Below are 25,373 nucleotides of genomic sequence, written 5' to 3' on the forward strand. Positions count from 1 at the left end.
CCCCTCAGCAAATACAGACCAAGAAGTCCTCTCTAAGCCCCCAATCTGGACTTGTACTCCTCTTCTGCAAAATTCATGACTAGTTATTCTGTCCACTACTCACAGACATTGGGACCAGGGTCTCTTTCTTAGCATTGGTTGGCTTTCTTCACACTTACTGCAGATTCTCATGACAGTGCCCCTTCGCCTTTGTGGCCTAGGCTCTACCTCCTGATCATCTGAGATTTCACGCATTGACACTATTGTCTCCGTCAGCCCACCACAGCATGAAGAATGTGCCCAGGGATGAGATACAGCGTCAGACACGAGATGCAAGTTTTAAAGACATCCAACTTTATTAGGAGTAGGTTGCTGTCACCTCAGCAGCCAGCTCCCATGTATACACAGTATACACGCTCAGCCAGTCCCCAGACCCTCTCATCCTTCTGCAGTACACAAAATGCAAAAGTAGTTAACCCATAGGGGAAGAGCCTCTAGCATTGGTGTCTAGAGTCTCCAGGAGCTGACTTCCAAACTGGGCTCCTTTCAGCCCCCTCCCCAACATGACAAGGTCCATAAAAGGAGGGCATTTGGATCTAAATCCTCCAATCAGTGCACACAATAGGCAGAAGAGACTAGGGGATCCCTAACCCAAAGTCTTACTGGTCCCCCAATGAAGACGTTCCTGGAGCCCCCCAGAACGTCCTCCCCCATAGTTGTGAGACATCACTTTGACTTTTTATTCCATCATTAGAAACCTGTGCCCTCGCCCCATCTCTGCTCAGCAAGGGGTTGACAGAAGATGTACAAAGGCAAGACAAACTTACAAAGCTGTCTTCGTCATACTTCTCTTAAAAAGAAGAAGTTTAAAAAATAAAAAAAAATTAAAACTATTGTGACAGAAAAAGAGTGTGGACACCTGGCATGTGTCAGGAACAAGAGTGGCCAACCCTCCTTGAAATGACTTGTAAAACAGCTGACAGCAATGCTACTCTGTTAGAGGCCAGTCACCTTGGTGAGGGCACCTCACTGCCCACCTGCCTGTACCTCTACCTCTTCTACCCAGCCCAGCACTACCTCTCCTCACAGGGACAGAGTGCACCAAGCACTGGGCACCATGCTCTCCCCAGCTAGCAAGGCTCCCCTTTAGCCTCAGGCCTTGGGGACCTTTTGTCTCTACAGCTTTGAAGTACTCATTCCTCCCACCCCACCTCCACCCACCCCAACGCTGTCCTTCACAGCCCAGCCTCAAAGGGTCACATGCCCTTCACCCACTGTAGGAGCTCTGTCCTAGGTCTCCAGCCCAGAGACAGAGCAGGGTTAGAATAACAGTCTAGAGTAGCAGTTCTCAACCTGTGGGTCATGCAGCCCCTTTGGAGGACAATCAACTTTTTCACAGGGGTTGACCAAGACCATCGGAAAACACAGAAATTTGCGTTAAGATTCATAACAGTAGCAAAATGAGTTATGAAGTAACAATGAAAATACTTTTATGGTTGGGGGGTCACCATTACATGAGGAACTGTATTAAAGGTTGCAACATTAAGAGGTTGAGAACTACTGCTCTAGGGGCTAAACAGGCCCACTGGCTGGTGTGTGGATTTTGACTCCCTGGGAATATGTAAAAGGATTGACAAAGACTGCTATCCTCCACGTGAAGACAAGGGTTTTGGTCTCGTCTCCATCTAACCCTCCACTGAGGTCCTGGATGCACTGCTGATTCTTTGAAGATGCCCTATATACACTGGAGCTTCCAGGTCTTCAAAAAAAAAATACCCTGCTATAAGGAATGCCTGGATTTCTATTTCACTGTCATGTCTACAAGGATGACAGATGGGTCTCCAGTAGACCCAACTGGTGGCTTCCGAGTGTCTCAAGGTCAGGGTATTGACTCGTAGCGTTTCCTAAGACCCGATCCCAAGGAACCTGAGGGAAAAAGACACTCTACCTGACTCTTGTCTTCGTATTTAGGGCCCCAGATGATAGCCAGGCTGTGGGAAGCAGGAAAGCCACACACAAATTCATCTTTATGGTTGGGCACATCCAACTGAGACTGGTAGAAGCACCAGGTTTCTTCTGTCCTAGAGAGCGTGATCTGAGGTAGCAAACACTGAACCCCGTTTACCTACCAGAGAGATGAAGGCTGGGAGATGTAATGTAGCATGCCCACAGGAGACAGCAGGAGCCGCCCGAGCGGAAGGCTGACCTGCCAGCACATGGATGCTCAGCACCTCACACTCCCAGGCACCACCACTCCCCCTCAGTGGGTACAGGGCTCTGGTCACTTTGGAAGGTCACTAGGGCATCATCAGCCTCTCTTACATGTTCCTCGCTAGATGACAAAAGTGTCAGAACTCCTTTTCGCTATCCCAGGATGACATTCTTCAAGGTCAGATCCCACAGCTCGACACCTCCTCCCTCTAACCCTGCTGAGAGAAGAACCCTCTAAGCTTTTTTGTTCCTTGCTTCAGCCACCAAATCATTTCCCCTTTGACGTGACAAGTATCTGTTTGACATAGTTGCTCTCTCTTGACCAAAAAATGGTCCCTGTAGTTTCTCCGGCTGCCTTCAAAGCATCAGGGGCCACATTGAGGCTTCCCCAGCTGGTCTAACGCCCTGGCCATCCAGATTACAAAGTGCTGATCTTCCAAGGAGGATCAAGACAGAAGATGAGCAAACAGGGAAGTTGCGCCCAAATGAACCCAATCTCATTGTCCCTTTGGCTTCTAGTAACCCCTGAACAGTTTTACTGTTAGGTCCACATCAGTCAAAAAACAAAGAAGGTGGAAATCACCACCAGACCCCTGCCTTGTTCAGGGACTGCTCAGAGCTCCTGGGATCACCTGAGGGTGCCAAGCTGCAGGCCATGGCTCTTCCAGCAGCCTGTGACCTCCATTATGGGGGCCAAGGTCCCTGAAGTTCTGCCTGGAAGGCACCCAACTTCCAGGTTCCTTGGAAGCTGGCCTTCAGCACCTTCTGCCCAGCACCCATCTGTTGAAGCCTCTCCCCACAACTGGGCCCGAGGAGCAGGGCATGAGGTAGACTGTGCATTAGTTAGCTTCCCCCTGCCGAGTCCAAGGAGGAAGGAACCTCTCGCCCAGACCCATGGTCCTCATTCTGGATGTGAGTGACACTGTGACACAGACCACTGGCCGCTGTCCTCTGCTCCAGCTGACCACAGCACCAGCACAGCAGCGGGTGAAGAATAAAGGAGTAGAAGAAACAGTACCCCTCAGCAGGGTCTCAAGACACAGAAGTCTAATTCCTGGGGCTTGCGGCGTAGCTCACACTGGTCCCGAGCCAGCAGCCTGCCTCCATGGCCCACACACTTGAGCGGACGCCTCTTAAATCCACGGCCACAGCTCTTAGAACAGGGCGACCAGTTGCCAAGCTCCCAGGTTGGGCAGGGTTCACCACAGGCTCGCTTCTCCACTGGCCGATGGTCTACATCACAAGCAGAGACTCCTTGCTGCCCTGGGGAGTCCCGGCAGTCCACTGCTCGCTTCTGTAGGCCACTGCCACAGCTCACCGAGCAAGGCCCCCAGTTGCCTGCCACCCAGCGCGCAGGAGGCCTGTTGTCCGGCTGCTCTACTTGGTTGGAAAGGCTGAGAACACTGTTGCGCAACACTGGGGGACCCCGAGGGTCCTTGGGGCGAGAGGATTTGTCCTCCCGAGGCTCTTTGGGCAGATAGAAGGAATAACGTACACGGGGCGGTGTCATCTTCCCCACGGACAGGACCTCCACAGTTAGTGGCTCCAGGATGGGTCGAGAAGCCTGCAGGCTCTCCACCGCAGTGCCGGTGCCACTATAGCGTAGCACACTGCCCTTTACCACCAGGTCCCTCTCTACAGCAGAAACCACAAAGTGCCCATTGAGCAGGTATTTGCCTTGGCTGTTCTTCAGGGCCAGGTAGTTGTCATCCCCAATGAGCCCCTTGTAACCACGCTGGCGGATGTCAATGCTGGAGGCGCCTGCAGGGATGGCCACTACAAAATTGTAGCCGTGCCTGGAGGAACGAGATTGTACATTATACAGGTGCCCGAACTAATGCCCTCCATCTCCTTCAAAGTAATAACTGATTGTGGGGTTGGGGCAGCATAGCACAAAGCTCATTAACCAACACCAGCCCAGGGTCAAGGAGACAGAAAGCTGAAAGCTGGGCCTGAGGTAGGCTGAACGACTAGGCTGTAGGACCTTCTGGTCTTGTCGTCTTCTTGTAAATTTGTCTTTTTGGGTGAATCCAAAATATAGAAAAACATGTTTGAGGCTACCACTTCCCCTCGCCTCACTGTTGGTCTCAGAATAGTCCCAGCATCTCTAAGTCTATTCTCTCGCTCACTAAAATTCTGGAGCTACATAAAACTACACAGCACTGGTTACTTTTATGTCAACAGGACTCAAGTTAGAGGTGTCAGAAAGGAGAGAGCCTCAACTGAATAAATACCCCCATAAGATCAGGCGGTAGGCAAGTCTGTAGGGCATTTTCTTAATTAGCAATTGATGTGAGAGGACCCAGCTAGAGCCACAGACCACAAAACTGTTGGGGGCAGGGGGCATAAAGGAGCCCAGAGAACATAAATCACAGTGAGTAGCACCTGACACAGAGAACTCGAGAGGCATCAGTTCCATCGGACGAGGACCAAAAGGATTTAAGTATACAGTGCTCAAGCCCAAGGTTGGTTATTTGGATGCATTCGAGTAATGACCTTAGAGTCAGGGTCAGGGGTCTTGACTCAGATACCAATTCCCTTTAAGTAAGTCAGCTAGTTGCTACGGGTTGCTGCATCCTCATCTACACAGGGAGTTATGGTTCCATCAAGTTCCTCTAACTCTTCATGTATCCAGCCCTCTGCACATCCTTCAGAACAGCAGCTTCAAAAAAAACAAACAAACTTGCATCTACAACTGAGCTCTGAGAAAAGGATCAGGGGAACCTCCCTGTGCATCCCCCCCCCCCGGGGGCTCAATAGAGGATGTCATATCCAGAGGGGACAGTCCTACTCCAGAAAGATTTGGACCCAAGAAAGTCAGGACAGGAACTGAAGCAGGACAGGAACCTGGAGGCAGGAGCTGATTCAGAGGCTGTGGAGGGAGGCTGCTGACTGGTTTGCTCAGCCTGCTTTCATAGAACCCAGGACAACCATGGGCCCTCCCCCATCAATTGCTAATTAAGAAAATGCCCTACAGGCTCGACTACCACCTGATCTTATGGGGGTATTCATTTAGCTGAGGCTCTCTCCTCTCTGATACCCCTAACCTGAGTCATGTTAGCATAAAACTAGCCAGCACAGTGCAGCTCAAGAATGCTAGACAGATGCTAACAGCATTCTCATCTCTCTGAATCTCATTTCCCGTTGAGGAGTGTCTTTATTTGGTCATCTTGGTATTCATCTTTGTTTGCTGGCTGGCTGGCTGGATGGATGGATGGATGGATGCATAAACACATGGATGGATTATCCTCCCATAAAGAGCATGAGTGGCCAACAGTAATAATATGCCCATTCTTACATTCACTCCACTCTAACCCAAGCTTTCAATGCCTACGAGTAATTCTACTTCCATCATGGCCACCCATTCCCCTTGCCTGTACCCTTCGGGGCTCAGAACTTACATAGGCTTGGTGAAGAGCCCTGTCACCCTCTTGCAGCTCTTATTGTCTCCACCACACACGCCACATTTGTCAAATTTCTTCTTGGAGCCCAGGTTCCCATCACAGCCAGCCTTGATGCACTTGCCTTGGACACAGACGGAGGTGGAGTCGGGAGTACACAGCGTACCATCCACCACCTGCAGCATCCCCAAAACAGAAGGGGAGAGAGGCAGCTCAGTGAGATGCTGCTCTGAGGGTCAGACTCTGACCAGTCTCCTGTCACTGCACACTTACCTTAGGTGCTAGCACATAGAAGTAGCCGGTACCATTGGCTCGGCAGATGAGCTTACACTTGTCACGTGGTGACACGCCGGAGTACTTGGGTACCCATGCCACGGCTAAAGTGAGCCTGTTGGTACTGTGGTTGTAGCCATTGAAAGCCTCACACTGCTCTTCCCGGAAGCTCTTGCCAGAGGCTGGACAGGGAGGAAACACATAAAGACAGCTGAAAAGAGGAGCCAAGTTAAGTACAAAAGACAACGTCCCTCTCAAAGGTGCCAAGCTCTCAAAGCCCCACTGCCTCTGTGACAGTGTGGTAGTCGTCCCTCACCTCCTAAGATTAAAACAGCCTGGAACCAAAAGATACCGTATACAATAAGACATCCCATAAGCAATGTGTCACCTTCTCCAGTAATCTAGTCTCAAATTCCCTCTCTAACAGGTGTCTTAAACAGTTTTTTGGATGATGAAACTGTTCAGCAACCTATTAAGTCTCTCCTTGTCACACTGCTAAACGCCTTACAGAAATGACATCATTAACAAAAGTTACATTGATTAAACAACTATTGAGATACTTTGAAACATACTTCTGATAGATGTATTCTTTGTAATGCATTAAAAAAAACAATATTCAATAACCATGCAAATAATTTCTGTGATTTTGACGTAAGGAGGAGCATAGTGGCATTTTTGAGAATTCTTCAACAATTGAAGTACCGTATTAAAACAATATTCATAGTTTCAACTGATGTCAAAGTCACAAACATTTCTACTTCCATTGTCTTTGTTGCCTAAGTGGCTTCGGATGAAAAGATTAAAAGCACTGAGCTGAGTAGGCAGATCTTTATGAGTTCAAGGCCAGTCAGGGATACACAGTGAAACCCTGTTTCAAAAAAAAAAAAGCTAAATCTATAATTCGAGGGGGAAACTAAGTTTTAGATGGAAGGGTCATTGAAAATTAAAATGTAAAATTTCCCCACCAAGTTCATGGACTCTGAATTCCTGCTTAAAAGATAGGCAAGTTAAAAAAAAAAAAAAAAGTAATGCAAAAACTATGAAGACTTCTAAAGGCCTAGCCCTCCACTCAGTCTCCCAGTCTAAGCACCAAAAAGAAAACACCTTTGCCGAAGTTGAACGGCTAACGGAATGATGCCAAGGGGCGTCTGCACTTTTCTCATTCCAGCTCTTTCCTGGAGTTAGGATCTTGACTGCAATATTTGTGACCAAGAATGACCTCCAGCCACACGGCCCAGACGCCCAGGCTGCCGCCGCCCTGTGTCTCACCTGAGCTGGGGCAGGGCTCCAAGTTGCAAGATCGGTATTTCACTCTCACTCCCTCGCAGTACTTCCCGCCGTTGGCAGGGGTAGGGTTGCTGCACTGCCTCCGGGCCAGCTGCACGCCCCCACCGCAGGTGCGCGAGCAGGGACCATAAGGCTCCCACTTGGCCCAAGAGCCGTCCACCTGTGCGGAAGAGCAGGTTACACTCTGGCAGGCCCAGGTGCCACACCCAGCCACTCACCTACGGAAGCTCCCGGAAAAGCCTATCCGGTCCCGGCCCACCATACTAGAATGAAGTACACCTTGTATCATGAGATAAGGGGAGGGAGGGAGGGAGGGGAGGAGGAAGGAAGGAAGGAAGGAAGGAAGGAAGGAAGGAAGGAAGGAAGGAAGGAAGGAAGGAAGGAAGGAAGGAAGGAAGGAAGGAAGGAAGGAAGGAAGGAAGAAGAAACAAAGAAAAGCAAACAATCTGTATGTTCAAGATCCACCCAACACTTAAATTGGTTTGTCAGCAAACACTAACTGTTCCCAGTTACAAATGAGTTCTGTGAAGCGGCATCTTGGGCTGTGAGCCCAGAGAACCGAGTTTCACACCTGCCTCTGCCTGTCCCACAGGAGTGGGCTTAGCCGATGGCCAAACCACCTTAGATCTCACACTTCACCTGCCCGAAATGAGGCCAGAAATAATTAGATCTGAGGTTAGATGGCAGATTTCAATTGAATGAGTGCCTCTGGCCTGACTCCATGACGGATTTCCAAGTCTTTTCCTGTGTGCAGTTCGTGTAACTACAGTAGTCTCCAGACCTTGGTCAGGTGCAGCCACCAGCCAGACCAATACCCAATGTTGCCATGAGTGTTGGAACTCTTCTATGTGAAAATGTTGTATAGTCTGACGTTTTACCAAACCAAACTGATGTTGACCTCTGTCAGGAGCTGCCTATGAGAAAGTTCAAGCAGCGGCTTGATAATTAGCTTTGCTAGGTAACGTTTGTGCTGAGAGAATGTGTTAGAGAGAAGGAAGCATCCCCAAGCCACTGTCCAGCTTTGGGACAAATTACGCAGTGAGTTTGTAGTTGTTGCCATTTGTTCATAAGAGGTGAGGAGAGAAGATTTACAATCTTCGTTGTGTTTTTGTAGGATGCTAGTGGAATGGCTTCTCACGCCCTGAACACCTGTGACCTGGGCACAGAGCAGCAGCTGAGATGTACCGACTGGCAGTAACCCCGTCACTCACAGAGCCTTAGCAGAGCCTGCATTAGGGTAACCTCCAACTAAAACGCTCTCTCCAAAGTCAGCAGTGAACCACGTCCAGACCTTATTATCTCAACTTCTCTTCAGGATTCAGCACTGCACCTACAGCTTCTAAGACAAAAATCTATTTGATACAATGTTTCCATCTATTTGGGCAAAAACTTTCACCGCAAGCCTTCCATTCATTCATTCACTGAATATGTGCTGACTTCCTACTCTACACTTGACACGAGGTGCAGCAAATCCCTGCTCTAAAAGTCGCTACTGCCCAGCGAGGGGGAACATAGAAAGTGAGCTGGAGTTGGTGTAGCTGATGTATCTGCCAGGGTTAAAAGTAGGTGGTGGTGATGGTAACAGAAGCCTTTGTGTAAGAGGCTTTTGGGTTCCCAGATTCGTGCCTGCCTCAAAGAATAACGGGTATGAGCCAGGTAGGTATTAGGAAAAGAGCATTCCAAGCAGAGGGAGCAAGGAATTTGGCTAAGAAAGGATGTGCCCTACAGGGAGGGTCCAGGGTCATCACAGCAGACCGAGCAGGAACAGCACAAGGAAGCAGAGACTGTGCTGTCTTCTGCCAAGCTCAGTGCAAAGGCCCTGCAGGGTGCGAACAGGAAAGTGGCAGAGTCTAACTCCTCTTTTAAAGGGATCCCACTGGCTGCTCTGTTTGTGGCAGTCTGTAAGATCAGAAACGCGGAGAGCTGATGCAGAAAGACTGCCAAATTCCAGGCAAGAGGGAATGCGACCTGGAACGGTTTGACAGCAAGGAAGCAGTGAGAAATGAGGTTCTGAGTCCATTTTGAACACAGGGTCAATGGGAATGGCTAAGATATCAGATGTTAAGCGTATGAGAAAATGGGTTTTGGCGTAAACAAGTGGAAGGTACAGTTGCCAAAGCAGGTTTAGGGGATGTGGTGAGAAACCCATTTTTATAGCTGCCGTGTTTAAAATGTTTATCAGGTGTCCAAGTGGACTTGCCAAGATTCATTTAAACATAGAAGTGGTTTGGGGCTGGAGACGCGGCTCAGCGGTACACGGCCTATCTGTGAGCACAGGGAATGACACCCGAGCTTGACCTCTGCCCTCCACACTTGTTACCACCCTTCTGAGTCTCCAGAGTTTTTATTTGAACTGAGACCAGTGAGCACAATATACATTTGACTCCAGCCACGTTCACCTATGCAGGCACACATGCAGAGAGAGAACTGGACTGAGCCAAGGTGGTGACTAATCTAAGAGGCTATAACGCAGACAGATGGGGAGGGGGTCAAAGGTGATTTTTGACAATGGACTGCAGCCTCTCAGCACGACAGGCAAGAAGTGGGGGGGATCATGGAAAGGAAACAGAAAGACAGTTATGTGAGCGACTATAGGTTCAGACTGAAGAATTGCTGGAATCCAAAAAACTGGGTGGTAATAGTGGGACAATTTGACACCAGGACAGACAGATGTTATGGACTAGGATGCTGAAGAGGTCCCTCAAGGTTGCAGTCATTTATAGAGTAATCCACTGGTCTTTGACTGATCAAGGTAGTGTCCCCCATAACAGGGGACTAGACTGCGGTCTCTCTGGCAACCCGAGTTACCTTTTGTTTTCTTGTCATGAATATTTCTTAAAGCCCCAAACTTGGAATTGGCCTGGTAAGTAGGTGCAGGTTTGGTTAACTATATATTCTCAGGTTTGAGAAAAGGATTTTGAGAAAATAACACTGCACCACAGCCATTTCCAGACCATGGATGGATTCGGTACTTGAAAAAGCACGCATTTGTAATGCTGTCACTTTGCACCTGACCTGACCGTGTCTTCTCCCAACCATGGGCAAGGGTAGGAGGGGCACTCATCCCCAGGGTCAAGCATGGTCTTCCTGCTCCTGCTGGAAAAATACAGATGCCTTTGCCTCCCTAACACAAGGCCTAAAGAACATAAATTCTGAATCACATTCAAAGAAGACGTGGAGTGCTGTGGGTCCAGATTAATTGCTAGTCTTGTTTATCTGGAGGGAAACTTTTGTTCAGTTATACTTCCTCTTAAAAAAGAAGCACACGTGTATCTGAGTTCGGGATGTGACAGGTCACTGAAGTACATGCTCTAGTTTGCCTCATCTCACTCCTAAGCCTGGTCTGTGTGAGCCACCCCCCGGGGATGGAAGGAAGACAGAGCCTGGGTGAGAGCTACTCACATTAAGACCTTTAGTTCTATGCCAGAGCTCTTCCCCACACAGGAAAGCCCAGGGCTTAGAACTAAGAATCCCCAGTCCTGCCCAAAGCCTCTCTTGTATACAAAGCCTCATGACATTACCTGGCCCGCTATAGCGTTTCTCCAGTCTTAGTGTCAAAAAGAAAACAGGGGACCGGAGGTGACATGGAGGTTCAGTGGATAAAGTGTTTGCTATGCAAGTACAGGACCTAGATCCAGACCTCCAGCACCAACATGAAAGTTTGCTGTGGTAGGTGCCTGTGACCTCAGAGCTACAGAACAGAGATAGGTACAGCCCACAGGCTGATTAGAAAGTGCTAGATTCAGTGAGAGACCCTGCCTCAAAAAAATAAAGTGAAAATGCAGTTGAGGAAAACAATCTGGCATAAATCTCTGTCAAATGCACTTGGACGGGCACACACAAGCATAAATCACACACACGTGCACGCGCACGCACACACACACATCCCCGCACACACATGCATACATCGCACACATGAATACACCACACACTCATATATGAATGCATATCACATACATATTCATACACACACATGTCACACGTAAGCATACACCACACATATACACACGAGAGAGAGAGAGAGAGAGAGAGAGAGAGAGAGAGAGAGGACAGGGAGAGACGGAATGAGAGAGAGAGAGAGAGAGAGAGAGAGAGAGAGAGAGAAAGAGAGAGAGAGAGACAAGTCCACAGACAGAAAATGGAGGCACTGCAATGGAACGTGGCACAGTCATGATGTGACCAGCAACTTCCATCCAAACCAAGGCAATGGAGGCCCAGGCTCATCCCTCTCCCAGCATTCCCTGACGCAAGAGCTCACCCGGTACTTGTTTGGGTTGTGTCTCTCCACGCAGGCTCCCTTGAGGCAGAACTTGCCCTCACCACAGCTGGTGCCATCTGCCCAGGGGAAGTGGCGAGTCTGGCACACCATCTGCCCCTTGGCCTTGCCGGTGCACCACAGCTTTGTACAGTACTGCATATATGGGCAGGGCTTAGAGCCCACCCCAAAGGCCAGCTCGCACTGTTGGCTCAAACTGTAGCTTGTGCCTGGCAGGTCCTCAGGCAGGGTGATGGGCTTGCTGGGCTGGTCCAGGAGGCAGTCACCTGCATAGATCGAGGGACATTAGTTGGGACAAGCTGGAAAAGGTGAGGCCTGGCTGGCTTATAATGCAAATGGTAGGGAGAAAGTGAAGCAAGAGATAACTAAAATAGGTGTTGAGGCAGAACCCAACTCCTCGTCACCTTTCGGGTACAGAGGACATCTAAAGGGATAGTAAACATTGCCACCGAGCCCTTCCCACTCAGCCCTGCCCCTCTCCGCCACCTGGCTTACCGTGCCCGCTGTCCAGGAAGTCGGTGATAATGGCAGCACTGCAGGCTGACCAGGGGTTGGCACGGTCGATCTGGATGAGTGTCGGAGACATCATGTGGTTGGCTCTGAGCTTCCCAAACACCTCCTCACACACCTTCACGTTGTCATGAGGCATGTTGAACACATGGCCTGTGGGATGAAGCAAAATGATTCAGGAGGGAGGAGCAAAGATCTGAGAATGGGCAGGAGGGGCTGCAAGAGGCAATGGGAGAAGCAAGAAAGCCCTGCCGTGGTTTTCAAACTGGCTATCAGCACAGTCTGTTTTGTAGATGTCCTACAGACCCTCCCATCTCCTCCCTTAGGCTGTGAGCTAGGTAAGGACAGGAGTGTGTCACCTTCTCTTTGACATATTCCACCCCAAGTACCCAAGTGTCAACTGGGCTACAGCAATTAGACAAGAATGAAAGTCCACACCAAGGCAGCTTCTGGCCCCAAGAAAGGATTCCCTACATCTCCTGAAGAGGAGGAAGCAGAGGTAAATATTTCCTCTCCCCCCAAAGCACCCAGCGCAAATCCAGATCAACCCTGGAGGAAAGCCTCCCTGCCTCCAGCCTTACCCAGCTCATGGGCAGTGGTGAAGGCCGATGGAAGGCCATCGTCCTCGATGACAGAGCAGCTTCTCTTGGGATCACACATGGTGCCCACATCAGCCATGCCCAAGGTGTCACAGGTGGTAGCCCCGCATAGGTCCTGCCAAGGGAGGAGACAAAAAACCAGACTAAAATTAGACATAGTAACAGAAGGAGCCTGAGGAAAATGAAGGGCATCCTGAGGGTATTCGCAGTGGCCAGCCAGCCAGAGCTTTCTTGCTAAAGGCTTGTGGAATTATTCATGGAATCAACCCAGGCCAAAGGAGGTGGCCCCAAGAAGAAAGCTGTGTGGCTACAAAGAAGGGTGCACCCTACCCAGGGAAGTCCTGTGGGAGGAAATGAAGTGGTACAAAATTAAACAACAAGGGCCACAGCTTTATATAGAGAAGGTCAGAAAAACAGTGACTCCCGCAGTAGGCTGAGGTTCTGATCATGGCTTCCTGAGGCACGTTGGGGTAAAAAGCAACCACATTCCCCATCCACAGGCAACTCTGCGCAGTCTCTATTTTTGTAGAGTGATGACTCTTTGGACAACTCTGAATTAAGTTCAGATTCCCAGTCACAGGTTGGCTGGCCAAAGATCTAACCCCCGCCAGAGACTTGGCTTCCTTGAGCTGACAGGAAGCAGAAAGAGGTGGACCTGAGCCACTGTGTACACACAGTTTAATGAGCTACCAAAGCCAGGGGAACATGGGCTCAAGAGTTGCAAGGGATAAAAGCTAGAGATCATCACCTAAGCAGAAGGATCTAGAAGCCTGATGCTGCAGAAGGTAGGCCTCCCAGCAGCACACTGTATTAGGAATTATTTCCAGGGGATGCTAAGGTCTTTTTTCTCAAAGACCTTATTCAGTGTTATAGGCCCGTGGATCATCTGGTAACCTTGAGAACTAAGAGGTTGGAAATGGGATAAAACACTCATGCACAATTTGTTTCCCTGAGAAGCTGGATGTTAAGTCAGTCACATCAACAAACTCTTCTTTATGCCATTGTCTTTAAAGCATATGGGGATTTGGTCCTCACGACAGTCTTATCTATTTGTGAAGAGTGGAAACTAAGGCGTATAATTAATCATGGCCACAGTTCACTAAGTGCTGACACCATGCATGCGTTACACATGCATGACTCTATCTAATCTTCACTGCAGTCCACTGAAGCAAGGGCTAGTTATCCCCTCCCACACACAAGAAGCTGATGCTTCAGGAGCCTCGGATCACATTGAAGACTCGTGACCTGAGGGTCTGTATGCCTGGGGATTTAGAGGTCACCACCAATGACTCAGCAATACTTGAGAAGATGTCATATTCTTCTGTGAAATCTAGGAGGTCAAGGTAAACACGCATGCAGAACTCTACTCAATGTTGTTCCCTGTTGTGTGTGTCTGTGTCTGTCTGTCTGTGTCTGAATGTGTGTGTCTGTGTGTGTGTCTGTCTGTGTCTGAGTGTGTGGGTGGGTGTCTCTATGTATGTCTGTCTGTCTGCCTGTGTGTCTGAGTGTGGATGGGTGTGTGTCTGTGTGTGTGTGTGTCCTAGTGTGGATATGTGTTTGTGTTTGTCTCTATGTGTTTGTGTCTATGGCTATGTGTCTGTGTATATCTATGTATTTATCTTTATGAGTGTATTTGTGTGTATATGTGTGTTTGTGTGTGTATGTGTGTGTGTGAGTGTGTGTGTATGTGACTCTGTGTATGTGAGTGTGTGTCTGTCTGTCTGTGTCTGTGTGTGAGTGTGTGTGTGTGTGTGTGACTCTGTGTATGTGAGTGTGGGTGTCTCTGTGTGTGAGTCTGTCTGTGTCTGAGTGTGTGTGTGTGTGTCTGTCTGTCTGTCTGTCTGTGTCTGAGTGTGGGTGTGGATGTGTCTCTGTGTATGTCTGTCTGTCTGTGTCTGAGTGTGGGTGTGTATGTGTCTCTGTGTATGTCTGTCTGTCTGTGTGTCTGAGTGTGGATGGGTGTGTGTCTGTGTGTGTCTGAGTGTGGATGGGTGTGTGTGTGTGTGTGTGTGTGTTGTGTGTGTGTGTGTCTGTGTGTGTGTGTGTCTGAGTGTGGATGGGTGTGTGTCTGTGTGTGTGTGTGTCTGAGTGTGGATATGTGTTTGTGTTTGTCTCTATGTGTGTGTGTCTATGGGTATGTGTCTGTGTATATCTATGTATTTATCTTTATGAGTGTACTTGTGTGTGTATGTGTGTATATGTGTGTGTGTGTGTGTGTATGTGACTGTGTGTGTGTGTGTCTGTCTGTCTGTGTCTGAGTGTGTGTGTGTGTGTGTGACTCTGTGTATGTGAGTGTGGGTGTCTCTGTGTGTGAGTCTGTCTGTGTCTGAGTGTGTGTGTGTGTGTCTGTCTGTCTGTCTGTCTGTGTCTGAGTGTGGGTGTGGATGTGTCTCTGTGTATGTCTGTCTGTCTGTGTGTGTGTGTGTGTGTGTGTGTGTGTGTGTGTGTGTGTGTGTGTGTGTGTGTGTGTGTGTGTGTGTGAGTGTGTGTGTGTGTGTGTGTGTGTGCATGTGTGTGTGTGGGTGTGTCTGTGTGTGTGTGTGCTGAGTGTGGATATGGGTATGTGTCTGTGTATATCTATGTATTTATCTTTATGAGTGTACTTGTGTGTGTATGTGTGTATATGTGTATGTGTGTGTTTGTGTGAGTGTATGTGACTGTGTGTGTGTGTGTGTGTGTGTATGTGTGTGTGTACATGCGCTGTCCTGAGGGGAGTGGGAAGCAACAGGGTTATTGGGGCCAGAAGGCATGGGTCATAGTACAGACAGAATCAGCAAAGTTTAATCCAAAGCACTCAGAAGTTTACCACCCGGGCAGTCAAACTCGGCTTCACACAGGCAGGTGATAGTCACACCTCCTAATGAGTTAACAGTTTTTCTGGCCAAAGAAAATCATGAGGGTGACCAGCCTGAACCCAAGGGATCAGAGTCAGTGACAGGCACTATGAATGCCCAACCTTTGCTTTCCTGCCTGTGTGAGTGATGTATCTCTTCCACTTCCAGGAGCTTCGCTAGAGACTTCAAATTCCCTTCCTTTCCCTTCCTTTCCTTTCCTTTCCCTTCCCTTCCTTTCCCTTCCTTTCCCTTCTTTTTCCTTCCCTTCCCTTTCCTTTCCCTTCCTTTTCCTTCCCTCCCTTTCCCTTCCTTTCCTTTCCTTTTTCAAGGGCCTCATGTTCTAGAAAGCGCCCCCCCCCAGAGCTCTAAAAAGCTAAGAAACAACCACTGTCAAAATATCACAGGCAAGCTTGGGACAGGAGAGAAAAATGGAAGATCTGAGAGAAACACATAGTAACGGAACAAAAGTTAGGCCAGAGCACCGTGTCCTGAACACCAAATCACAGGATCCCAGTTGGTGGAGGTGGTGACCTGGAGTTGTTAGCCCTATGAGTGAAGCCCAAAGCCTACAGGACAAGCACATTCCGTGGTTCCCAGACCACCCACACACTCACCCACGTCCCAAGCAAGAGAAGGGGGGAGACATAGGCACAGGAGCCTAGAGAACTGGGTCCCCGTGCTAAGTGGGTGTATGTCTTTGGCCAAATCCCTCCTTCCCTCAATATCTGTTTGCTGCCCTGGAGGAGAGCCAGTTCTCGACTAGAACTTGAACCATCCGATGGCTTAAGCCTTTCCTTCTTTCTCCAGTCTAAATGTTTAGTGCCTTTTGGCATTGTTGGTTACGACAAAAACACAGAGCACGGCCTACTTTTAGAACCATAAGGACCCACTAAGGTACCGACTAGAGCATGCTGAGCTCATAACTCACAGGGAAACACAGGTTCCTCTGCCTCAACTGTCACTACACTGCCTGTTCCCACCCTGCCCCTCAGAAGTGACCAGAGCAGGACCAGCACTGACGTGAGATCCTAACTCCTCTGTAGCTGGTGGGGGTTCTCTGCATCTAGACATCTTTTCTTTACAGAGAGTGAACCTCCCTCTTACACACAAGCAATTGTAGGTCCTTCCTGGCCAGGAGCAAGCTGTTCTTTCTGTCCAGAAGCCTCGACTTCATGGATTAAACAAAAGGAACAAGGAAAAGCCAGCAAGGTCCTGAGGGGAAGGGTGTAGAAGGGGACAGAGGTCCCCCAGTCACCAGCCGGTCACCAGCATCTTTGAGGTGGGAAGGCATGCTGCTAGGGCAGAGAATCTGTCCCCCTTCACCCAGTAAAGGAAGCAGACGACAAATCTAAGATGCAGAGCTTCGAACGCCCACAGGCATTTGCCCAGGGCCCAGCTGTGGCATTTATGGCATGGAATGTCTCCACCCTTCTTGAATGAACTTAGAGCCACTTGAATTGCTTTAACCTCCTTAGCTCAGGCACCAACTCTAAAATACAGAGTCTGTCCTGTTTCTTTCTCCCAGAAGACGAAGGCACCTTTCAGCCCGGTCTCTACCCAATTCATTCTGTCTGGAAATTTGCCATTTTCTCTTACAGTCCCAGTTGCTTTTCCCAGAGGATCCAAGGATCATCTTAGCCAAGAACTTAATCCTCCTATACTCGTTTCCTGACTTTTCCTCGTTAGGATTGGTGCTTTAAGTAATTAAGGCTGGCACTCTGTGGTGGCCAGGTCCCTCTTTACCAACATTGCTCCACACACAATTGTTGCCAAAATTCCCCACTAACCGCCCTCCTTACACTCTTCCTTACCTCCTCTGTTTCACATGTGCAAACTGAGACGCTGTTTTCCAGCAGTACAAAGGAGAAGAGAAGGGAACAAAAAAAAAAAAAAACCAAACACGGTTATTTTATTTTAATTTAGCAGGGAATAATCTATGTGTTCTCATGTGACCAAGTTTGTGAGCCAGGGTGCATCATGGGAGCTGTATTCTAGCATCCAGGATGGTCAAAGAACTTCAGAACCAGCCTCTCACTTTGCTGATGGGCTAAGGTAACACACCTAAGGCCATGTGCTGTCAAGTGAAGCTTAGGATCTTGAATTCATAGCTTTAGACACTGGGGTCAACACAGCAGTGTTCTTTGCTCCAAATTATATCTAACTAGGAAGGATACCACGATCACCCACAGAAAGAAACAACAGGGCCCTTGACTCATTTCCCACCCTAAGCCATGCCATGTAACACCATTTTTTGGTCCATCGCAAAATCCATTTGTTTATGATTTCTAATTATGGATTTGCTTTTCCAGGAGTGCAATCTAGCAATTCAGAGCTTATACAATTAAGTTAAAAAGGGGTATAGAGCAAAGCCCGGAAGGTGGGCTAGCACTATTAACAAATGTGGTGTGATCACTCATGTAAATCCTTCCAGATGTAGAAAAATGGTATTACCGCAAGAGACTAGAATAGTCCAAAGGACAGGAATTTCCTCGCTGAGGAAGAACAGAAGCCAACCCTTGCAGGAAAGCTGGACCTCTCTAGAAACTAGGACTTCAAGAGAGGGCACTTGTCACCTCTATGATGACAGCGAGCCTTTATTGGGCTGCCACAGGGTCCCAGATGCTGCTGCGGCATGAGTTCTACCTGGACTACTCACTGAATCCCCCTTTTGAAAGAGATGCCATTGTTAAGCCCTGTTTTACAGAAGAGACCCACGTTCGGTAAGTAATTATCCCAGGGTTGCAAAGATCCCCTGGTTGAGTAGAGTAGAGCAGAAAGGTGGAGAGTACAACCCCTGGACTGAGCTCTAGCTGGAATTCCTTATCGCTTCTGGAGTACAACTATTCCGAGATGAAGATGCAGAAGATACTAAAGAAGGAATGATCAGCCGCCCTAGACCACCAGGTCAAGACAGTGCTGGTGAGCATAGGTAGGGAGACCCCGAGGGAGAGGGAACTGGTTAGATTAAAGGCTATCAGTGGCATATGATATAGGCCATGCTGGTTGAACAAGCGACTGGCTCCTTGCCTCACACCTGCATAGACACACTGACCCTGTCCCGGCTGTGCACCCTGTCTTCTGACTCCAGAGTGGATTAACATGCTCCTTGAAGGGGCCCTACCTTTCGCTAGGGCAAAGCCTCTCGGCAGAGATCCAAGGAGAAGTGCCAGAAGAAATCAACACTGAAGTCTGACAGCCTGAACGTTGGATTAATAGTCCCCAGGCCGAGGCAAAGTACCCAAGTACTCAATAGCTTCGAGCAGCCCACACTTCCCCCTGAACCCTCCATGCACTTGATGAACCACCAGATACATGGGCCTGTGCGGGGCTACAAAGATATGACGTGATCCCTGCCTTAAAGGGATTGGCAAGTACTGGCACCCATAATCCCCACACAAATACAAAGGTATTAATCAGGCAAGCAGGATTGCAAGGGCAATGAGATAGAATGCTTTAAATCAAGACTATCTTAAATTTACATTTTGGCAAGGGAATCTGTATGTACTTGTGGAAGAACGAGAAACATAGCTAGAGAAACTGCTGAGGTAATACAAATGAGAAATGCTCCCATTGGATGACTATGCTAGATGATAGAGCAGCTCATCCTCAAAATAGCCCCCATGAGGGGAGTATCATGCCGGCTAAAGATGAGGAAAGTGGAGTTCAAATAGACTCACATTCCAGTGACAGGAAATCCAAGTGCTGAGATTCGAACTTGGCTCTACTCAACTCCTAGCCAGTGGCCTTTTCATTGGACCATGTGTCCAAGTCAAGGAATCAAGACACAGTAGGAAGCATACTGAGGTGTGGAGGGAAGAAAACAACTATGGTGGAGTTCAAAGGAAGGTAGAGAGCAATACCTAAGGAAGGAGAGATTGCTTTTGTCAACTAACCCTGTGTTAAAAAGAAGGATTGGACCCGGAGAGATGGCTCAATCGTTAAGAGCACTTTCAGTTCCCAGCATCCACATGGTGACTCACACCATCCAGAACTCCAGTTCCACAGGATCCAAAGCCTTCTTGTGACTCAGGAAGGTACCAAGAGCACCCGTGATGCTCATACACACATGTGGCAAAACATTCAATGCACATAAAATAAACAATGTTTTTAATAAAAGCAGTGGGTGAAAGGAAGGAGGATGAGGCAGGAGGATGAGGACTTTGAAGCCAACCTGAGCTGTGTCGTAAGAAAATATGAAGTAAGAATATGAAGAGGGTGGGAAGGGAGCAAGTAAAGAAGGGCCCCTCTCTCCTAATAGCTTCCAAAGTCTGACTTCAGAACAGAGCCTGATGCAATAGCAATTCCTTCTCGCCATGTCGGGAGGTGGATATAAAACACGAATCGTCACTTTACAACTCATAGCTGTTAATCTGAACACTGAATGCACTACCCACTGCAAGTACTTGATTCATAGCAAACATCAAGCTCTGCTTCCTTAAAGATTCTGCTCTGCACAATATAGAAAACATCCCACTCCGTGCCCAACACATAGGATCTGGAAAAGTGGCTTAACAGTTAAGAGCACATACTGAGCTGAGCTCAGTTCCCAGCTCCCAAGTCAAGCAGCACAAAACCACTTATGACTCTAGTTTTAGGGGGAATCTTACATGTCTGACCTCCAAGGGCAGATACATTCATTCGCACATGCACATGCAGGTGTCACACACACACACACACACACACACACACACACACACACACACACACCACTCCTCCCCCAGAAAATATGGTACCGCTCAAAACCAAATACCACAAAATCAATGTCAGGCTTCGGGGTTGTGAACGGGAAAGTTCGGAGTGTGAATGAAGACCGTAAGACAGTGGAGTCCACCTCGATAATCCCCAAAGGAGGAAGAAGGGAAGGAGAATGCCGTGAAACGACACCGAGCAAAGAGAAATAAAATGCGTGAAAGCAGGAGGGAGACGTAAAGTGCAAGTCATAAAAAGGAAAGTGAAGTCATGTCAAAAGAGGGAACATCACAAATAGCGAAGCAGTTGGAGAGAAGGTCATTTATAACAGAGACAGACAGCTCCTCCTCCAGTGCTCCATGAGAGAGAGAGAGAGAGAGAGAGAGAGAGAGAGAGAGAGAGAGAGAGAGAGAGAGAGAGAGGAGAGGGGGAGGGTGAGGGGAGAGGGAGAGGGATAAGCCAGGACCCTTTCTGCACAGGAGGAGAGGGAGAGGGAGAGGGGAGAGGAGAGGGAGAGGGAGAGGGAGAGAGAGAGGGAGAGGGAGAGAGAGAGAGAGAGAGAGAGAGAGAGAGAGAGCCCCACAGGGAAGCACTTAACATACTATGCTGTGATTGACAGCTCTTGGTCACACTGACAGTTCCTACGAGGGCTTGGGCCACACCTTCTTAGAATGAGCAGCTCCAGCCAGAATGGTACCTGAAAGTCATAGATGCTCAAGAGAACGAAGGAATGAATGGACAAAAGCCATTTGTACCACAAAGGGTTACAGAAGCAGCAGAGGCACTGGGCCTAAGAACAGGGGGGAACTCAGCAAATCAGGGCCTAAGGAGTCACAGCAGTAAGTACCTGGCATCTGCAGCCCCCATGCAAGGAGAAGCCAGAGAAGTCGCACACTCTCCGCAGACATAAATGAGAAGGACTCTGGCTCGATCTGTTCCTGGGCTGACCTCACCCTGCTGTTAGGAGCCTGGATGCTGGCTGCTTTGCAAAATCAGATGTGCTCTCTTTGTCCACGAGCTTATTCTGAATCCTTACAGAAACTCTTCCAATTGTCAAAACACTTGCTGTATGATCAATGTATTCTCTCTTCCGGACAGCTAAGGTTCCTGGAGACCACATTTGTCTTGGTCTAGAAAGAACAGCTGTTTGCCCATGTTCTCATCCAATACTGTACCTTCCCCGGGGGAGATTTGGGGGAGGAGGGGTTGTGCCTCAGGAATGAGATGTTCCTAGGACTCTGAGAGCACAGCAGGCCCCAAAATCCGCGCTGGTGAGGAGGTGGGGGAGGAGCTGTTTATCCAAGCTTGACACTCGAACCTTGATGACCCTCTAGCTTTACCCTCTAAATACCTAAGAGAAAACCCAGCTTCTCACACTCACATCCACACATCACCGCTCCTGACCCAAGTGGCCGTGCTGCTTTTACCCACTATGCTCAGATGACATGGCCCACTGGGGGACCACCACTGAGAAACAGAAGCTGCCATGCTGTTTGATTGCTTCTTCAGAAAAGGCCACCTCTTCTGATGGAGCGGCCTACTTTCCCAGCGGGGGCTCTTCTCGGGGTGGACTCCAAAAGTCAGCCTTAACTGGACTGAGCTCTGGTACTCCAGAGCCAGGGAGTGACCTCCACAGGGTCATCTCAGGTAGCGGATGGGACAGCAGCTGCTTTACTCATTAAGATATCCTGTCCTTGGCCTTTGCTTTTTCTCCCAGCAACCTGGGTGCAGAAGCTGAAGCCTCTTCCGCAGTTTCCCCGTGACTCAAGCAGGGCTTCTAGGGCTGGGGCTGCGGCCGCGTAACAGACCTCAGTTGGAAGAATGAGCACAAGGAAGCAAGGCTCGGGCCAAAGACCTCCCTAGAGAAACCAGGTGGTGGGAGGGGAAGAGGCTGGGAAAGGAGGAAGTTCCAGCGCAAGAAAGGACTAGCCGTGCCAAATGGGTTACTGTGGAAGACTCCGGCTCCAGCTCGTGGGCGCCAGACCAACTCTAAGTGGCCGTTTAGAAACAAGGAGAATGAGAGCCATGGAGGTAACAAAGAACCCTGTACGGTGGCCAGAATGCCGTGGTTATGATGATAAAAAAATAAATAAAAAGGATGCTGCAGGGATTCAAATCACAGCTCCGAAAATCAGAGAAAGCAGGGCATTTGGATGACTCTTCTCCAGTGTCTAAAGAATTTCAGGAATCCAGATCTTCACAGCACCCAACTTTTAGGTCAACATTTAGGGATCTAAATGTTCACAGGTTAATAGCTTCTTGAGATAGAAGATCTGCTAAAGACGCTAGGAAGGCAGGGCTCTCTTCCCACATCTGGATCCGTCTCTAGTCCCATCTTCCCAAGCCTGCAGCTGGACTGTCCAAATACTCTCGACTAGGCTCACATCACCTTGCACAAGGGCTGAGCAGGAGTCCTGCCCTTGACAGAGGGTCTTCAGACTAAAGCGTAAGCACTCTTACCTGCTCTACTGCTTAGAACACAGCTAGGCGAACAGGTCACCATCTACTAACAAGGATCAGAGAAAACTGAAAGGCAGTTTCCCCAGCTCAATTCTAAGTGAAGCTCCAAGTGAAATGGCTCCAGTTCCAAACAGGTGGCCTTCCGAGACTGCGCACTAGGAATCCTATGGACAAGGCCCAACAGAAAAGGATGTAGGGAAAAGCGGCAGTGGAGCGTATACTCAAGTCTGGCCTTTCACAGCCACTCACAAACTATTGCCATGATCCCCTCCATCTCAATCCAGGATTCCCAGACCCAAGACAGAGAAAGAATGACATGTTGCCCACTAGAAATGTAGCGGGCACTGACCTTGAATCTCCTTCCAGTAAGTACTCCATCCAGCAAACGTTAGCCTGCTAGGAGACGTCAGAGAAAACTTAGCCACCCACAGAGGAGAGGGGAACGAGTTCCCATTCCCACCATCTACAACATCATCCTCATAGCGCCTCCTATCGGCCTCGAAGACAAACTGCAGCGCAGGGGCGGCAACTTCCCAGGTTCCAGCCCCTCAGTGCCTGGTCCAGAAGGCGCTGATTGGCCCCATCAGGACAACACCTTCGGAAAAAAGCAGGATCTCCTCCAACCTCCCAGAAACACATGAGGAAGCTCGGCTGAGCCTAGGAGAGGACTCTATTTAGAACTTCCATTGCTAGGATTCGAAAGAAACCAGTTTAAAGGGGACATTGGGTGGCACAAAGGATCTTTGGAGCTCTAAACTCAAATGACCCTAAGAAAAATAGGGTTGAACCCAAAGAGGTGACAGATCAACTCACCTGTCTGGTGAAGAGGATGGCTGTGTCCCAGTACTCGGGGTGCTTGTCGCTCACTTTGTTCAACTTTTTCTGCCAGGCACAGAAGTTGCGCAGAGTCAGGGCCGCGTTGCCTGTGACCTTGGGCCCAGTGTCACGATCTCCTAAGAGTAACACCTTGACCACAACGATGTTGATAGGGTTGAGGATGCTGGGGTGGCGGTAGAGTCGCGCCGCCGTGGCCAGCAGCGTCAGCAGATAATGTTCCAAATCCGCGCCGTGAAACTTGACCATGGACTCGTCCGCCACCACCAGTGTCTCCACGTACCGTGGTATAGACACGAAGCGCTTGGCGCGCCCAGACCTGCGCCGGTTGTGGCTTTCCCCCACGCCCGTCCGCCGTGGTTTATAAGGGTCCAAGGCCCTCAGGATGGCGGGGTTCCAGCCCGAGGCCACCCCGCAGCGAGAGGTAGGGTCTCCGGAAGGCCCTACGGGAGCACCCCGGCGCTGGAGAAGGTGTGCGCCCTGGCTATGACGCTGCGCCTCAGGCGCGCTGGTGTTGGGCAGAGGGCTAATGACATACTCCGCACCTTGGTAGCCAAAGGCTCCGCGGAGACCCCCGCATAGGCTCACAGCAGCAAAGGAGTCTGGCTCCGCGTTCACATACCCGGAATAGAAGCAGCGTCGCAGGTCTAGAGAGCTGCCAGTGAGCCTTTGCAGGGGGACACCTAGATACTCAGTAGCAAAGGCGGGAGCCAGGAACTGGGCATCTGGCGTCAGGTGTAGATAAAAGTCCTGCTGAAAAGCTGTGATCTGAAAAATGAGACCCTGATCCCCGGAGTCCTCCGTACCCCTCCTGTAGTAGTGGCGGCCATTGATGTCCGGGTCCCGTCGGATTGGAACGACCACCTCCCACTCTGGCTCGGAGCTGCCAGCAGGTCGCCAGGCGAGAGCCAGGATTGAGATGCCCAGTAGAAGCATGGCGCCGGGCCGCGCACAGACGCGCTCTGGGATGAGACTTAGCCCGGCTCCCACGGCAAGCACTGTCCCTTGTAGCCCACACACCAACGCCCGGGACAATGGGCAGTTCCCAGAAAGGACAGCCAACCAAGTCCCGGAGACTCCTCCCAGAACAGCGAGCGTGCACAGGGCAGCCCGCGCCTCCTACCTGTTCCTCCCTAAGCAAAACGCGCTCTGGGAGCTTTAGTAGGATCGCTGTCAAGTGCACAGGCGAAAATTTGCCGTGGAGAAGTGACGCGAGGTGGCGGGCTGCTCTGCGAACCGTAGCGGTTCGCGGTGCAGCAAACTAGGCGCTGGGCGAGCCTATTAAAGGCCCCCTCCTCTTTGGACTGCCCAGTCAGCGCCCCTCCCCTAACTCCCCTCCCAGCCTCCCAGAGCTCGCAGCCTGGAGCCTCCAGGGGCCACTGGAGAACTCGGTCCCGCCTCCTGAGCAAGAGCCACTTGGAGGGGAGGGAGTGGCGTTATGCTGAGGCAGGAGGCGTGGGCTGACCTAAGAAACGAACGCTGGAACCTACTCACGGTTTTTTGCGCTAGGTACCCCAGTGAAGAGATGCATCAGTTACTACTGCCTTGTGGACATCTGTGAACTCCCTGAGTCTTAGCCTTCCCAAGGCAGCTGGCCCCGGGAGCACAGCACTGACCTCCTTTTCCAGACCCACCTCTTTCCTCCCATTGCAAAAGCTCCCACCCTGCTTCTTAACCATCAAGTCTCCAAACGGACCTCAAACCGAGGAGGGCCCTTTAAACGTCCTAGTGTTGGGAGAACAACCTTCAAGAAATACAGCCAGTCCTTCTTGAACCCAGAGCCACCCGGGCCCACAGGGGCTGCCCTGTGGGGTCAGCACTGTGCTAGATGGGCTCAGACCAGACTACCGGGTTTTCAGGATCTCTGCCAGGCAGATGTTAAATGCAATCATCATTTAAAACTAAATGATATAAGCTTATAACTAAATAAATTGTATTTTAAAACAAAGATGATAAACTCTCAAAACTCCATCACTTCCTAACTATCTGATTGTTGTCTCTGGTCCTGAGCCACTGAGGC

At 49.7% G+C, this 25,373-nt stretch overlaps 1 protein-coding gene across 1 annotated transcript; it reads right to left on the reverse strand.

Annotated features, from left to right (window-relative positions):
• Positions 1 to 310: 310 nt before the first annotated feature.
• Positions 311 to 24,733, reverse strand: Adamts15 (ADAM metallopeptidase with thrombospondin type 1 motif 15). Its single transcript, XM_032910017.1, has 8 exons — positions 23,333 to 24,733; positions 12,519 to 12,651; positions 11,923 to 12,090; positions 11,410 to 11,693; positions 7,134 to 7,311; positions 5,865 to 6,046; positions 5,592 to 5,767; positions 311 to 3,986 (listed from the first exon to the last, which is right to left on the reverse strand). Exons 1-8 carry the CDS (start codon positions 24,287 to 24,289, stop codon positions 3,212 to 3,214), a joined length of 2,853 nt encoding a protein of 950 aa, XP_032765908.1. The 5' UTR covers positions 24,290 to 24,733; the 3' UTR covers positions 311 to 3,211.
• Positions 24,734 to 25,373: the final 640 nt, after the last annotated feature.

Source organism: Rattus rattus, chromosome 8 (assembly GCF_011064425.1).
Source record: "Rattus rattus isolate New Zealand chromosome 8, Rrattus_CSIRO_v1, whole genome shotgun sequence".
Classification (NCBI taxonomy): Eukaryota; Metazoa; Chordata; class Mammalia; order Rodentia; family Muridae; genus Rattus; species Rattus rattus.

What these genes read in the sequence shown, in the direction of transcription:
- Adamts15 (XM_032910017.1), bottom strand. Translation starts at nt 24,289, where the DNA reads ATGCTTCTACTGGGCATCTCAATCCTGGCTCTCGCCTGGCGACCTGCT. An exon ending in TCTATGTGCTAGCACCTAAG is followed by an intron (nt 5,768 to 5,864) that starts GTAAGTGTGCAG and finishes GGGATGCTGCAG; the next exon opens with GTGGTGGATGGTACGCTGTG. An exon ending in GGGCTCTTCACCAAGCCTAT is followed by an intron (nt 3,987 to 5,591) that starts GTAAGTTCTGAG and finishes TCGTTCCTCCAG; the next exon opens with GCACGGCTACAATTTTGTAG.